Source organism: Salvelinus fontinalis, chromosome 18 (genome assembly GCF_029448725.1).
Source record: "Salvelinus fontinalis isolate EN_2023a chromosome 18, ASM2944872v1, whole genome shotgun sequence".
Classification (NCBI taxonomy): Eukaryota; Metazoa; Chordata; class Actinopteri; order Salmoniformes; family Salmonidae; genus Salvelinus; species Salvelinus fontinalis.
In genome coordinates this window covers 61,538,535-61,554,435 of record NC_074682.1, presented here as the reverse complement: position 1 = coordinate 61,554,435, position 15,901 = coordinate 61,538,535, and the positions used below count along the sequence as shown (strand labels likewise).

Sequence of the window (15,901 nt, the reverse complement as noted above, 5' to 3'; positions counted from 1 at the left end):
GTTGTCTCTCCTCAGGGTTATGTCCCTCTAGTTGTCTCTCCTCAGGGTTATGTTCCACTAGTTGTCTCTCCTCAGGGTTATGTCCCTCTAGTCGTCTCTCCTCAGGGTCAGGGTTATGTCCCTCTAGTTGTCTCTCCTCAGGGTTATGTCCCTCTAGTTGTCTCTCCCCAGGGTCAGGGTTATGTCCCTCTAGTTGTCTCTCCTCAGCGTTATGTCCCTCTAGTTGTCTCTCCTCAGGGGCAGCTTTATGTCCCTCTAGTCATCTCTCCTCAGGGTTATGTCCCTCTAGTCGTCTCTCCTCAGGGTTATGTCCCTCTAGTTGTCTCTCCTCAGGGTCAGGGTTATGTCCCTCTAGTTGTCTCTCCTCAGGGTTATGTCCCTCTAATTGTCTCTCCTCAGGGATATGTTCCTCTAGTTGTCTCTCCTCAGGGTTATGTCCCTCTAGTTGTCTCTCCTCAGGGTTATGTCCCTCTAGTTGTCTCTCCTCAGGGTTATGGTCCTCTAGTTGTCTCTCCTCAGGGTTATATCCCTCTAGTTGTCTCTCCTCAGTGTCAGGGTTATGTCCCTCTAGTTGTCTCTCCTCAGGGTTATGTCCCTCTAGTTGTCTCTCCTCAGGGTCAGGGTTATGTCCCTCTAGTTGTCTCTCCTCAGGGTTATGTCCCTCTAGTTGTCTCTCCTAAGGGTTATGTCCCTCTAGTTGTCTCTCCTCAGGGTCAGGGTTATGTCCCTCTAGTCGTCTCTCCTCAGGGTTATGTCCCTCTAGTTGTCTCTCCTCAGGGTTATGTTCCTCTAGTTGTCTCTCCTCAGGGTTATGTCCCTCTAGTTGTCTCTCCTCAGGGTTATGTTCCTCTAGTCGTCTCTCCTCAGGGTCAGGGTTATGTCCCTCTAGTTGTCTCTCCTCAGGGTTATGTCCCTCTAGTCATCTCTCCTCAGGGTTATGTCCCTCTAGTTGTCTCTCCTCAGGTTTATGTCCCTCTAGGTGTCTCTCCTCAGGGTTATGGTCCTCTAGTTGTCTCTCCTCAGGGTTATGGTCCTCTAGTTGTCTCTCCTCAGGGTTATGTCCCTCTAGTTGTCTCTCCTCAGGGTTATGTCCCTCTAGTTGTCTCTCCTCAGGGTTATGTCCCTCTAGTTGTCTCTCCTCAGGGTCAGGGTTATGTCCCTCTAGTTGTCTCTCCTCAGGGTTATGTCCCTCTAGTTGTCTCTCCTCAGGGTTATGTCCCTCTAGTCGTCTCTCCTCAGGGTTATATCCCTCTAGTTGTCTCTCCTCAGGGTTATGTCCCTCTAGTTGTCTCTCCTCAGGGTTATGTCCCTCTAGTCGTCTCTCCTCAGGGTCAGGGTTATGTCCCTCTAGTTGTCTCTCCTCAGGGTCAGGGTTATGTCCCTCTAGTTGTCTCTCCTCAGGGTTATGTCCCTCTAGTTGTCTCTCCTCGGGGTTATGTCCCTCTAGTTGTCTCTCCTCAGGGTTATGTCCCTCTAGTCGTCTCTCCTCAGGGTTATGTCCCTCTAGTTGTCTCTCCTCAGGGTTATGGTCCTCTAGTTGTCTCTCCTCAGGGTTATGTCCCTCTAGTTGTCTCTCCTCAGGGTCAGGGTTATGTCCCTCTAGTTGTCTCTCCTCAGGGTCAGGGTTATGTTCCTCTAGTTGTCTCTCCTCAGGGTTATGTCCCTCTAGTTGTCTCTCCTCAGGGTTATGTCCCTCTAGTTGTCTCTCCTCAGGGTCAGGGTTATGTCCCTCTAGTTGTCTCTCCTCAGGGTTATGTCCCTCTAGTTGTCTCTCCTCAGGGTTATGTCCCTCTAGTTGTCTCTCCTCAGGGTTATGTCCCTCTGGTTGTCTCTCCTCAGGGTTATGTCCCTCTAGTTGTCTCTCCTCAGGGTTATGTCCCTCTAGTTGTCTCTCCTCAGGGTCAGGGTTATGTCCCTCTAGTTGTCTCTCCTCAGGGTTATGTCCCTCTAGTTGTCTCTCCTCAGGGTTATGTTCCTCTAGTTGTCTCTCCTCAGGGTTATGTCCCTCTAGTTGTCTCTCCTCAGGGTCAGGGTTATGTCCCTCTAGTTGTCTCTCCTCAGGGTTATGTCCCTCTAGTTGTCTCTCCTCAGGGTTATGTCCCTCTAGTTGTCTCTCCTCAGGGTTATGTCCCTCTAGTCGTCTCTCCTCAGGGTCAGGGTTATGTCCCTCTAGTTGTCTCTCCTCAGAGTCAGGGTTATGTTCCTCTAGTTGTCTCTCCTCAGGGTTATGTCCCTCTAGTTGTCTCTCCTCAGGGTTATGTCCCTCTAGTTGTCTCTCCTCAGGGTCAGGGTTATGTCCCTCTAGTTGTCTCTCCTCAGGGTTATGTCCCTCTAGTTGTCTCTCCTCAGGGTTATGTCCCTCTAGTCGTCTCTCCTCAGGGTCAGGGTTATGTCCCTCTAGTTGTCTCTCCTCAGGGTTATGTCCCTCTAGTTGTCTCTCCTCAGGGTTATGTCCCTCTAGTTGTCTCTCCTCAGGGTTATGTCCCTCTAGTTGTCTCTCCTCAGGGTCAGGGTTATGTCCCTCTAGTCGTCTCTCCTCAGGGTTATGTCCCTCTAGTTGTCTCTCCTCAGGGTCAGGGTTATGTCCCTCTAGTTGTCTCTCCTCAGGGTTATGTCCCTCTAGTTGTCTCTCCTCAGGGTTATGTCCCTCTAGTTGTCTCTCCTCAGGGTTATGTCCCTCTAGTTGTCTCTCCTCAGGGTTATGTCCCTCTAGTCGTCTCTCCTCAGGGTTATGGTCCTCTAGTTGTCTCTCCTCAGGGTCAGGGTTATGTCCCTCTAGTTGTCTCTCCTCAGGGTCAGGGTTATGTCCCTCTAGTTGTCTCTCCTCAGGGTTATGTTCCTCTAGTTGTCTCTCCTCAGGGTTATGTCCCTCTAGTTGTCTCTCCTCAGGGTTATGTCTCTCTAGTTGTCTCTCCTCAGGGTTATGTCCCTCTAGTTGTCTATCCTCAGGGTCAGGGTTATGTCCCTCTAGTCGTCTCTCCTCAGGGTTATGTCCCTCTAGTCGTCTCTCCTCAGGGTTGTGTCCCTCTAGTCGTCTCTCCTCAGGGTTATGTCCCTCTAGTCGTCTCTCCTCAGGGTTGTTACCCTCTAGTTGTCTCTCCTCAGGGTTATGTCCCTCTAGTTGTCTCCCCTCAGGGTCAGGGTTATGTTCCTCTAATTGTCTCTCCTCAGGGTTATGTCCCTCTAGTTGTCTCTCCTCAGGGTTATGTCCCTCTAGTTGTCTCTCCTCAGGGTTATGGTCCTCTAGTTGTCTCTCCTCAGGGTTATATCCCTCTAGTTGTCTCTCCTCAGGGTCAGGGTTATGTCCCTCTAGTTGTCTCTCCTCAGGGTTATGTCCCTCTAGTTGTCTCTCCTCAGGGTTATACCCCTCTAGTCGTCTCTCCTCAGGGTTATGTCCCTCTAGTTGTCTCCCCTCAGGGTCAGGGTTATGTTCCTCTAGTCGTCTCTCCTCAGGGTTATGTCCCTCTAGTTGTCTCTCCTCAGGGTTATGTCCCTCTAGTTGTCTCTCCTCAGGGTTATGTCCCTCTCGTTGTCTCTCCTCAGGGTTATGGTCCTCTAGTTGTCTCTCCTCAGGGTTATATCCCTCTAGTTGTCTCTCCTCAGGGTCAGGGTTATGTCCCTCTAGTTGTCTCTCCTCAGGGTTATGTCCCTCTAGTTGTCTCTCCTCAGGGTCAGGGTTATGTCCCTCTAGTTGTCTCTCCTCAGGGTTGTGTCCCTCTAGTTGTCTTTCCTCAGGGTTATGTCCCTCTAGTTGTCTCTCCTCAGGGTTATGTTCCTCTAGTTGTCTCTCCTCAGGGTTATGTCCCTCTAGTTGTCTCTCCTCAGGGTCAGGGTTATGTCCCTCTAGTCGTCTCTCCTCAGGGTCAGGGTTATGTCCCTCTAGTTGTCTCTCCTCAGGGTTATGTCCCTCTAGTTGTCTCTCCTTGGGGTTATGATCCTCTAGTTGTCTCTCCTCAGGGTTATGTCCCTCTAGTCGTCTCTCCTCAGGGTTATGTCCCTCTAGTTGTCTCTCCTCAGGGTTATGGTCCTCTAGTTGTCTCTCCTCAGGGTTATGTCCCTCTAGTTGTCTCTCCTCCGGGTCAGGGTTATGTCCCTCTAGTTGTCTCTCCTCAGGGTCAGGGTTATGTCCCTCTAGTTGTCTCTCCTCAGGGTCAGGGTTATGTTCCTCTAGTTGTCTCTCCTCAGGGTTATGTCCCTCTAGTTGTCTCTCCTCAGGGTTATGTCCCTCTAGTTGTCTCTCCTCAGGGTCAGGGTCATGTCCCTCTAGTTGTCTCTCCTCAGGGTTATGTCCCTCTAGTTGTCTCTCCTCAGGGTTATGTCCCTCTAGTTGTCTCTCCTCAGGGTTATGTCCCTCTGGTTGTCTCTCCTCAGGGTTATGTCCCTCTAGTTGTCTCTCCTCAGGGTTATGTCCCTCTAGTTGTCTCTCCTCAGGGTCAGGGTTATGTCCCTCTAGTTGTCTCTCCTCAGGGTCAGGGTTATGTCCCTCTAGTTGTCTCTCCTCAGGGTTATGTTCCTCTAGTTGTCTCTCCTCAGGGTTATGTCCCTCTAGTCGTCTCTCCTCAGGGTCAGGGTTATGTCCCTCTAGTTGTCTCTCCTCAGGGTTATGTCCCTCTAGTTGTCTCTCCTCAGGGTTATGTCCCTCTAGTCGTCTCTCCTCAGGGTCAGGGTTATGTCCCTCTAGTTGTCTCTCCTCAGGGTCAGGGTTATGTTCCTCTAGTTGTCTCTCCTCAGGGTTATGTCCCTCTAGTTGTCTCTCCTCAGGGTTATGTCCCTCTAGTTGTCTCTCCTCAGGGTCAGGGTTATGTCCCTCTAGTTGTCTCTCCTCAGGGTTATGTCCCTCTAGTTGTCTCTCCTCAGGGTTATGTCCCTCTAGTCGTCTCTCCTCAGGGTCAGGGTTATGTCCCTCTAGTCGTCTCTCCTCAGGGTTATGTCCCTCTAGTTGTCTCTCCTCAGGGTCAGGGTTATGTCCCTCTAGTCGTCTCTCCTCAGGGTTATGTCCCTCTAGTTGTCTCTCCTCAGGGTTATGTCCCTCTAGTTGTCTCTCCTCAGGGTCAGGGTTATGTCCCTCTAGTCGTCTCTCCTCAGGGTTATGTTCCTCTAGTTGTCTCTCCTCAGGGTCAGGGTTATGTCCCTTTAGTTGTCTCTCCTCAGGGTCAGGGTTATGTCCCTCTAGTCGTCTCTCCTCAGGGTTATGTCCCTCTAGTTGTCTCTCCTCAGGGTCAGGGTTATGTCCCTCTAGTTGTCTCTCCTCAGGGTTATGTCCCTCTAGTCGTCTCTCCTCAGGGTTATGTCCCTCTAGTTGTCTCTCCTCAGGGTTATGTCCCTCTAGTTGTCTCTCCTCAGGGTTATGTCCCTCTAGTTGTCTCTCCTCAGGGTTATGTCCCTCTAGTTGTCTCTCCTCAGGGTTATGTCCCTCTAGTTGTCTCTCCTCAGGGTTATGTCTCTCTAGTTGTCTCTCCTCAGGGTTATGTCCCTCTAGTTGTCTATCCTCAGGGTCAGGGTTATGTCCCTCTAGTTGTCTCTCCTCAGGGTTATGTCCCTCTAGTCGTCTCTCCTCAGGGTTGTGTCCCTCTAGTCGTCTCTCCTCAGGGTTATGTCCCTCTAGTCGTCTCTCCTCAGGGTTATGGTCCTCTAGTTGTCTCTCCTCAGGGTCAGGGTTATGTCCCTCTAGTTGTCTCTCCTCAGGGTCAGGGTTATGTCCCTCTAGTTGTCTCTCCTCAGGGTTATGTTCCTCTAGTTGTCTCTCCTCAGGGTTATGTCCCTCTAGTCGTCTCTCCTCAGGGTCAGGGTTATGTCCCTCTAGTTGTCTCTCCTCAGGGTTATGTCCCTCTAGTTGTCTCTCCTCAGGGTTATGTCCCTCTAGTCGTCTCTCCTCAGGGTCAGGGTTATGTCCCTCTAGTTGTCTCTCCTCAGGGTCAGGGTTATGTTCCTCTAGTTGTCTCTCCTCAGGGTTATGTCCCTCTAGTTGTCTCTCCTCAGGGTTATGTCCCTCTAGTTGTCTCTCCTCAGGGTCAGGGTTATGTCCCTCTAGTTGTCTCTCCTCAGGGTTATGTCCCTCTAGTCGTCTCTCCTCAGGGTCAGGGTTATGTCCCTCTAGTCGTCTCTCCTCAGGGTTATGTCCCTCTAGTTGTCTCTCCTCAGGGTCAGGGTTATGTCCCTCTAGTCGTCTCTCCTCAGGGTTATGTTCCTCTAGTTGTCTCTCCTCAGGGTCAGGGTTATGTCCCTTTAGTTGTCTCTCCTCAGGGTCAGGGTTATGTCCCTCTAGTCGTCTCTCCTCAGGGTTATGTCCCTCTAGTTGTCTCTCCTCAGGGTCAGGGTTATGTCCCTCTAGTTGTCTCTCCTCAGGGTTATGTCCCTCTAGTCGTCTCTCCTCAGGGTTATGTCCCTCTAGTTGTCTCTCCTCAGGGTTATGTCCCTCTAGTTGTCTCTCCTCAGGGTTATGTCCCTCTAGTTGTCTCTCCTCAGGGTTATGTCCCTCTAGTTGTCTCTCCTCAGGGTTATGTCCCTCTAGTTGTCTCTCCTCAGGGTTATGTCTCTCTAGTTGTCTCTCCTCAGGGTTATGTCCCTCTAGTTGTCTCTCCTCAGGGTTATGTCCCTCTAGTTGTCTCTCCTCAGGGTCAGGGTTATGTCCCTCTAGTTGTCTCTCCTCAGGGTTATGTCCCTCTAGTTGTCTCTCCTCAGGGTCAGGGTTATGTCCCTCTAGTCGTCTCTCCTCAGGGTTATGTTCCTCTAGTTGTCTCTCCTCAGGGTCAGGGTTATGTCCCTTTAGTTGTCTCTCCTCAGGGTCAGGGTTATGTCCCTCTAGTCGTCTCTCCTCAGGGTTATGTCCCTCTAGTTGTCTCTCCTCAGGGTCAGGGTTATGTCCCTCTAGTTGTCTCTCCTCAGGGTTATGTCCCTCTAGTCGTCTCTCCTCAGGGTTATGTCCCTCTAGTTGTCTCTCCTCAGGGTTATGTCCCTCTAGTTGTCTCTCCTCAGGGTTATGTCCCTCTAGTTGTCTCTCCTCAGGGTTATGTCCCTCTAGTTGTCTCTCCTCAGGGTTATGTCCCTCTAGTTGTCTCTCCTCAGGGTTATGTTCCTCTAGTTGTCTCTCCTCAGGGTTATGTCCCTCTAGTTGTCTCTCCTCAGGGTTATGTCCCTCTAGTTGTCTCTCCTCAGGGTCAGGGTTATGTCCCTCTAGTTGTCTCTCCTCAGGGTTATGTCCCTCTAGTCGTCTCTCCTCAGGGTCAGGGTTATGTCCCTCTAGTCGTCTCTCCTCAGGGTTATGTCCCTCTAGTTGTCTCTCCTCAGGGTCAGGGTTATGTCCCTCTAGTCGTCTCTCCTCAGGGTTATGTTCCTCTAGTTGTCTCTCCTCAGGGTCAGGGTTATGTCCCTTTAGTTGTCTCTCCTCAGGGTCAGGGTTATGTCCCTCTAGTCGTCTCTCCTCAGGGTTATGTCCCTCTAGTTGTCTCTCCTCAGGGTCAGGGTTATGTCCCTCTAGTTGTCTCTCCTCAGGGTTATGTCCCTCTAGTCGTCTCTCCTCAGGGTTATGTCCCTCTAGTTGTCTCTCCTCAGGGTTATGTCCCTCTAGTTGTCTCTCCTCAGGGTTATGTCCCTCTAGTTGTCTCTCCTCAGGGTTATGTCCCTCTAGTTGTCTCTCCTCAGGGTTATGTCCCTCTAGTTGTCTCTCCTCAGGGTTATGTCTCTCTAGTTGTCTCTCCTCAGGGTTATGTCCCTCTAGTTGTCTATCCTCAGGGTCAGGGTTATGTCCCTCTAGTTGTCTCTCCTCAGGGTTATGTCCCTCTAGTCGTCTCTCCTCAGGGTTGTGTCCCTCTAGTCGTCTCTCCTCAGGGTTATGTCCCTCTAGTCGTCTCTCCTCAGGGTTGTGTCCCTCTAGTTGTCTCTCCTCAGGTTTATGTCCCTCTAGTCGTCTCTCCTCAGGGTCAGGGTTATGTCCCACTAGTTGTCTCTCCTCAGGGTTATGTCCCTCTAGTTGTCTCTCCTCAGGGTTATGTCCCTCTAGTTGTCTCTCCTCAGGGTTATGTCCCTCTAGTTGTCTCTCCTCAGGGTCAGGGTTATGTCCCTCTAGTTGTCTCTCCTCAGGGTTATGTTCCTCTAGTTGTCTCTCCTCAGGGTTATGTCCCTCTAGTTGTCTCTCCTCAGGGTTATGTCCCTCTAGTTGTCTCTCCTCAGGGTCAGGGTTATGATCCTCTAGTTGTCTCTCCTCAGGGTTATGTCCCTCTAGTTGTCTCTCCTCAGGGTCAGGGTTATGTCCCTCTAGTTGTCTCTCCTCAGGGTTATGTCCCTCTAGTTGTCTCTCCTCAGGGTCAGGGTTATGTCCCTCTAGTCATCTCTCCTCAGGGTTTAGTCCCTCTAGTCGTCTCTCCTCAGGGTTATGTCCCTCTAGTTGTCTCTCCTCAGGTTCAGGGTTATGTCCCTCTAGTCGTCTCTCCTCAGGGTTATATCCCTCTAGTCGTCTCTCCTCAGGGTCAGGGTTATGTCCCTGTAGTTGTCTCTCCTCAGGGTTATGTCCCTCTAGTTGTCTCTCCTCAGGGTTATGTCCCTCTAGTCGTCTCTCCTCAGGGTTATGTCCCTCTAGTTGTCTCCCCTCAGGGTCAGGGTTATGTTCCTCTAGTCGTCTCTCCTCAGGGTTATGTCCCTCTAGTTGTCTCTCCTCAGGGTTATGTCCCTCTAGTTGTCTCTCCTCAGGGTTATGGTCCTCTAGTTGTCTCTCCTCAGGGTTATATCCCTCTAGTTGTCTCTCCTCAGGGTCAGGGTTATGTCCCTCTAGTTGTCTCTCCTCAGGGTTATGTCCCTCTAGTTGTCTCTCCTCAGGGTTATGTCCCTCTAGTCGTCTCTCCTCAGGGTTATGTCCCTCTAGTTGTCTCCCCTCAGGGTCAGGGTTATGTTCCTCTAGTCGTCTCTCCTCAGGGTTATGTCCCTCTAGTTGTCTCTCCTCAGGGTTATGTCCCTCTAGTTGTCTCTCCTCAGGGTTATGTCCCTCTAGTCGTCTCTCCTCAGGGTTATGTCCCTCTAGTTGTCTCTCCTCAGGGTTATGTCCCTCTAGTCGTCTCTCCTCAGGGTTATGTCCCTCTAGTTGTCTCTCCTCAGGGTTATGTCCCTCTAGTTGTCTCTCCTCAGGGTTATGTCCCTCTAGTTGTCTCTCCTCAGGGTTATGTCCCTCTAGTTGTCTCTCCTCAGGGTTATGATCCTCTAGTTGTCTCTCCTCAGGGTCAGGGTTATGTCCCTCTAGTTGTCTCTCCTCAGGGTTATGTCCCTCTAGTCGTCTCTCCTCAGGGTTATGTCCCTCTAGTTGTCTCTCCTCAGGGTTATGTTCCTCTAGTTGTCTCTCCTCAGGGTTATGTCCCTCTAGTCGTCTCTCTTCAGGGTCAGGGTTATGTCCCTCTAGTTATCTCTCCTCAGGGTTATGTCCCTCTAGTTGTCTCTCCTCAGGGTTATGTCCCTTTAGTTGTCTCTCCTCAGGGTTATGGTCCTCTAGTTGTCTCTCCTCAGGGTTATATCCCTCTAGTTGTCTCTCCTCAGGGTCAGGGTTATGTCCCTCTAGTTGTCTCTCCTCAGGGTTATGTCCCTCTAGTTGTCTCTCCTCAGGGTTATGTCCCTCTAGTTGTCTCTCCTCAGGGTTATGTCCCTCTAGTTGTCTCTCCTCAGGGTTATGTCCCTCTAGTTGTCTCTCCTCAGGGTTATGTCCCTCTAGTCGTCTCTCCTCAGGGTTATGTCCCTCTAGTTGTCTCTCCTCAGGGTTATGTTCCTCTAGTTGTCTCTCCTCAGGGTTATGTCCCTCTAGTTGTCTCTCCTCAGGGTCAGGGTTATGTCCCTCTCGTTGTCTCTCCTCAGGGTTATGTCCCTCTAGTTGTCTCTCCTCAGGGTCAGGGTTATGTCCCTCTAGTCGTCTCTCCTCAGGGTTATGTCCCTCTAGTCGTCTCTCCTCAGGGTCAGGGTTATGTCCCTCTAGTTGTCTCTCCTCAGGGTCAGGGTTATGTCCCTCTAGTTGTCTCTCCTCAGGGTCAGGGTTATGTCCCTCTAGTTGTCTCTCCTCAGGGTTATGTCCCTCTAGTTGTCTCTCCTCTGGGTTATGTCCCTCTAGTCGTCTCTCCTCAGGGTCAGGGTTATGTCCCTCTAGTTGTCTCTCCTCAGGGTTATGTCCCTCTAGTCGTCTCTCCTCAGGGTTATGTCCCTCTAGTCGTCTCTACTCAGGGTTATGTCCCTCTAGTCGTCTCTCCTCAGGGTTATGTTCCTCTAGTTGTCTCTCCTCAGGGTTATGTCCCTCTAGTTGTCTCACCTCAGGGTCAGGGTTATGTCCCTCTAGTTGTCTCTCCTCAGGGTTATGTCCCTCTAGTTGTCTCTCCTCAGGGTTATGTTCCACTAGTTGTCTCTCCTCAGGGTTATGTCCCTCTAGTCGTCTCTCCTCAGGGTCAGGGTTATGTCCCTCTAGTTGTCTCTCCTCAGGGTTATGTCCCTCTAGTCGTCTCTCCTCAGGATTATGTCCCTCTAGTTGTCTCTCCTCAGGGTTATGTTCCTCTAGTTGTCTCTCCTCAGGGTTATGTCCCTCTAGTTGTCTCTCCTCAGGGTTATGGTCCTCTAGTTGTCTCTCCTCAGGGTTATGTCCCTCTAGTTGTCTCTCCTAGGGTTATGTCCCTCTAGTTGTCTCTCCTCGGGGGTTATGTCCCTCTAGTTGTCTCTCCTAGGGTTATGTCCATCTAGTTGTCTCTCCTCAGGGTTATGTCCCTCTAGTCGTCTCTCCTCAGGGTTATGTCCCTCTAGTCGTCTCTCCTCAGGGTTATGTCCCTCTAGTTGTCTCTCCTCAGGGTTATGTTCCTCTAGTTGTCTCTCCTCAGGTTTTGTCCCTCTAGTCGTCTCTCCTCAGGGTTATGTCCCTCTAGTCGTCTCTCCTCAGGGTCAGGGTTTTGTCCCTCTAGTTGTCTCCCCTCAGGGTTATGTCCATCTAGTTGTCTCTTCTCAGGGTTATGTCCCTCTAGTTGTCTCTCCTCAGGGTTATGTCCGTCTAGTCGTCTCTCCTCAGGGTTGTGTCCCTCTAGTCGTCTCTCCTCAGGGTTATGTCCCTCTAGTCGTCTCTCCTCAGGGTTGTGTCCCTCTAGTTGTCTCTCCTCAGGTTTATGTCCCTCTAGTCGTCTCTCCTCAGGGTCAGGGTTATTTCCCTCTAGTTGTCTCTCCTCAGGGTTATGTCCCTCTAGTTGTCTCTCCTCAGGGTTATGTTCCTCTAGTTGTCTCTCCTCAGGGTTATGTCCCTCTAGTTGTCTCTCCTCAGGGTTATGTCCCTCTAGTTGTCTCTCCTCAGGGTTATGTCCCTCTAGTTGTCTCTCCTCAGGGTTATGTCCCTCTAGTCGTCTCTCCTCAGGGTTATGTCCCTCTAGTTGTCTCTCCTCAGGGTTATGTCTCTCTAGTTGTCTCTCCTCAGGGTCAGGGTTATGTCCCTCTAGTCGTCTCTCCTCAGGGTTATGTCCCTCTAGTTGTCTCTCCTCAGGGTTATGTTCCTCTAGTTGTCTCTCCTCAGGGTTATGTCCCTCTAGTTGTCTCTCCTCAGGGTTATGTCCCTCTAATTGTCTCTCCTCAGGGTTATGTCCCTCTAGTTGTCTCTCCTCAGGTTTATGTCCCTCTAGTTATCTCTCCTCAGGGTTATGTCCCTCTAGTTATCTCTCCTCAGGGTTATGTCCCTCTAGTCGTCTCTCCTCAGGGTTATGGTCCTCTAGTTGTCTCTCCTCAGGGTTATGTCCCTCTAGTCGTCTCTCCTCAGGGTCAGGGTTATGATCCTCTAGTTGTCTCTCCTCAGGGTTATGTCCCTCTAGTTGTCTCTCCTCAGGGTCAGGGTTATGTCCCTCTAGGTGTCTCTCCTCAGGGTTATGTCCCTCTAGTTGTCTCTCCTCAGGGTCAGGGTTATGTTCCTCTAGGTGTCTCTCCTCAGGGTTATGTTCCTCTAGTTGTCTCTCCTCAGGGTTATGTCCCTCTAGTTGTCTCGCCTCAGGGTTAGGGTTATGTCCCTCTAGTTGTCTCACCTCAGGACTCGGGGGTTCTGTGTTAATATTTGTTTCTCCCAGAAGGAGCAGCAGAAGACCAAGAAAAAGCAGAAGAGCACAAAAAAGAAGCCCCCTCCTGCCGTGAGGGAGGAGGAGGAGGAAGAGGAGGAGCCAGTGAGGAAGCTGAGCAGGGACAGCAGTTCTCCAGAAGCAGACGCGGGCCGGGACTCCGAGCCAGGTCAGACCGACCATGAATACTCCTCTGGGGCAGGAGGGAAGCATGCTGCGGGGCCCCAACCCATGGCCCCTGGAGTCTTCCTTACACAGAGACGACCCTCCACATTCCCATCATCTCACAACAATAACAACAACAGCACCACAGCCAAGGGGGAGCGAGGAGCCGGAGGAGCAGGAGGAGCGGGCGGTGCAGGAAAGGGTGACGCAAAGGGCGAAGGTAAGTGATTTCATCCACAGGGAAATACCACATGAGCATTCTGTCTGTTGGTAAAGTTCAGTAAAGAGCCTTGCGAGTAATTTACGCCTCACCGCTAAGAAGACTAACTGTTGCTTTCAATTGATACTAAATGGTCCTTCGAGCCGGATAGACCGGGGACGATTCACCTATATAAACCGGTGCCCCTATTACATACACTGCTGCCCCTACTATATAAACCGATGCCCCTATTATATACACTGGTGCCCCTATTATATACACTGGTGCCCCTATTATATACACTGGTGCCCCTATTATATACACTGGTGCCCCTATTATATACACTGGTGCCCCTATTATATACACTGGTGCCCCTACTATATACACTGGTGCCCCTACTATATACACTGGTGCCCCGATTATATACACTGGTGCCCCTATTATATACACTGGTGCCCCTATTATATACACTGGTGCCCCTACTATATACACTGGTGCCCCTATTATATACACTGGTGCCCCTATTATATACACTGGTGCCCCTATTATATACACTGGTGCCCCTATTATATACACTGGTGCCCCTATTATATACACTGGTGCCCCTATTATATACACTGGTGCCCCTATTATATACACTGGTGCCCCTATTATATACACGGGTGCCCCTATTATATACACGGGTGCCCCTACAATATACACTGGTGCCCCTATTATATACACTGGTGCCCCTACAATATACACTGGTGCCCCTATTATATACACTGGTGTCCCTATTATATACACTGGTGCCCCTATTATATACACTGGTGCCCCTATTATATACACTGGTGCCCCTATTATATACACTGGTGCCCCTATTATATACACTGGTGCCCCTACTATATACACTAGTGCCCCTATTATATATCCTGGTGCCCCTACAATATACACTGGTGCCCCTATTATATACACTGGTGCCCCTACTATATACACTGGTGCCCCTATTATATACACTGGTGCCCCTACTATATACACTGGTGCCCCTATTATATACACTGGTGCCCCTATTATATACACTGGTGCCCCTATTATATACACTGGTGCCCCTATTATATACACTGGGTGCCCCTATTATATACACTGGTGCCCCTATTATATACACTGGTGCCCCTATTATATACACTGGTGCCCCTACTATATACACTGGTGCCCCTATTATATACACTGGTGCCCCTATTATATACACTGGTGCCCCTATTATATACACTGGTGCCCCTATTATATACACTGGTGCCCCTATTATATATCCTGGTGCCCCTATTAAATACACTGGTGCCCCTACTATATACACTGGTGCCCCTATTATATACACTGGTTTCCCCTATTATATACACTGGTGCCCCGACTATATACACTAGTGCCCCTACTATATACACTAGTGCCCCTATTATATACACTGGTGCCCCTATTATATACACTGGTGCCCCTATTATATACACTGGTGCCCCTATTATATACACTAGTGCCCCTATTATATTCACTGGTGCCCCTACTATATACACTGGTGCCCCTACTATATACACTGGTGCCCCTATTATATACACTGGTGCCCCTATTATATACACTGGTGCCCCTACTATATTTATACTTGTGCCCTCATTACTAATCAATCTAAGAGATAGTCACTGTTGAAGTCCACATTTATTTTTCAAAGATTTCTGATTTCTGCCTCTTTGTGCCCCTCAGCGAAGCGGCTGAAGAAAGGCATGGCGACGGCCAAACAGAGACTGGGAAAGATCCTCAAGATCCACCGCAACGGGAAGCTCCTCCTGTAACAGGAAGTGACTCGCCGAGGAGCATTGCCATTGGCTCCTGCAGTACTCTTAGCCTATGAACTGACTCCGTCTCCATCTCCTTTCCTGTGATTGGTGCTGGGCTAACAGACAGACTGAAAAACAGTCAACATTGGTTTTGCCTTTTACTTAAAAAAGTGTACAGAATAATTGCTAGAAATATTTTTTAAGAAAAATATGTCATTTTACTACAGTCCGTTTGCGTTTAAACTAGGGCTTTCAGCCTAAACGACAACCTATTCCCTTTATAGTGCCCTGGTCACCAATAAGGCCCTGGTCAAAAGTAGTGCGCTATAAACGGAATAGGCTGTCCTTTGGGACGCGGCCAGGAAGTACATTGCAGTCCAGGACCCTGAAAGTATCCCCTATATGTATTCAGGTGGATGACACTTATGGGGGGGGGGGGGGGGGGTTAAAAGGTAGTTTATAGACAATTCATTCCTACTATTTGGATTTGGCTTATCATTAACCTTCCAATATTGTTTAAGAATTTAGGAAAAAATTGTTGCTTTCTATCCTCCACCAGACCAGACTTAGCCTGAAATCCAGTCTGTTTGTGCTAACATTCCACCCCCAGTTAGGAGTAGGAGTGGAATGTTAACACTGTATTTCTCCTCGCTAGAGACCCAGACCTTCACTAGATACATTCACCTCCGCGCTATTCCTTTGTTTTGCTAAGCACTATCAGTTCCGATATATTTATTGTTCTAGTAGACTGTTTCGTGTCGTAGACGGGGAAAAGGAAACGCCAAAAAAAGGCACTTAATAAAACAACGAAGGGATTTGTCAGAGTCAATATGATGATGTGTTCAACCGGATGTCTCTGGTAGTTTGAATCGTTTGTAAACGAAGAGACACGACCAGGAAATGGGGTCTTTCTTTGGGACGAATGTTTTCACACACCCCAAACATATCCACATTATTTCACAATGTGCCATTTACTTCCGTTTTTAAAACTATCTTAAGATAGATATTGTGATTATAGAGCGTATGAATTAGCTACTTAAAGACTGTCAAGGAATAACCAACTGTGTATTATTGTTCTAAATTAGCACATAAAGTATATTACCACAGCGGACAGTAAATTATCCTTAAAGGGATATAATGTGGGATTATTGTCATGCATTATTTAATAAGGATTTATTTGGTATTTCCATATCAATATTCCATAATCAATGACTGTATTGCCACTCAATTGAAACTCTCTATCCCAAATGGTACCCTATATAGTGCACTACTTTAGACCAGGGCCCTATTCCCTATATAGTGCACTACTTTAGACCAGAGCCCTATATAGTGCACTACTTTAGACCAGGGCCCTATTCCCTATATAGTGCACTACTTTAGACCAGGGCCCTATTCCCTATGTAGTGCACTACTGTAGACCAGGGCACTATTCCCCATATAGTGCACTACTTTAGACCAGGGCCCTATTCCCTATGTAGTGCACTACTTTAGACCAGGGCCCTATTCCCTATATAGTGCACTACTTTAGACCAGGGCCCTATTCCCTATGTAGTGCACTACTTTAGACCAGGGCCCTATTCCCTATGTAGTGCACTACTTTAGACCAGGGCCCTATTCCCTATATAGTGACCAACGTTTGACCAGGGCCCTATTCCCTATGTAGTGCACTACTTTAGACCAGGGCCCTATTCCCTATG

The 15,901-nt window shown here is 49.5% G+C and overlaps 1 protein-coding gene across 3 annotated transcripts in view; it reads left to right on the top strand.

Moving 5' to 3' along the window:
* The window catches only part of LOC129815843 (lysine-specific demethylase phf2-like), a 278,038-nt gene extending 263,398 nt beyond the window's left edge, over positions 1-14,640 (top strand). For all 3 annotated transcript variants that reach the window (XM_055870000.1, XM_055870001.1, XM_055870003.1), the window contains 2 exons: positions 12,051-12,423; positions 14,131-14,640. In XM_055870000.1, the coding sequence (XP_055725975.1) occupies positions 12,051-12,423; positions 14,131-14,219 (462 nt within the window). In that variant the 3' untranslated portion in view covers positions 14,220-14,640. The remainder of the gene's footprint in view (positions 1-12,050; positions 12,424-14,130) is intronic.
* The last annotated feature ends 1,261 nt before the right edge of the window (positions 14,641-15,901 follow it).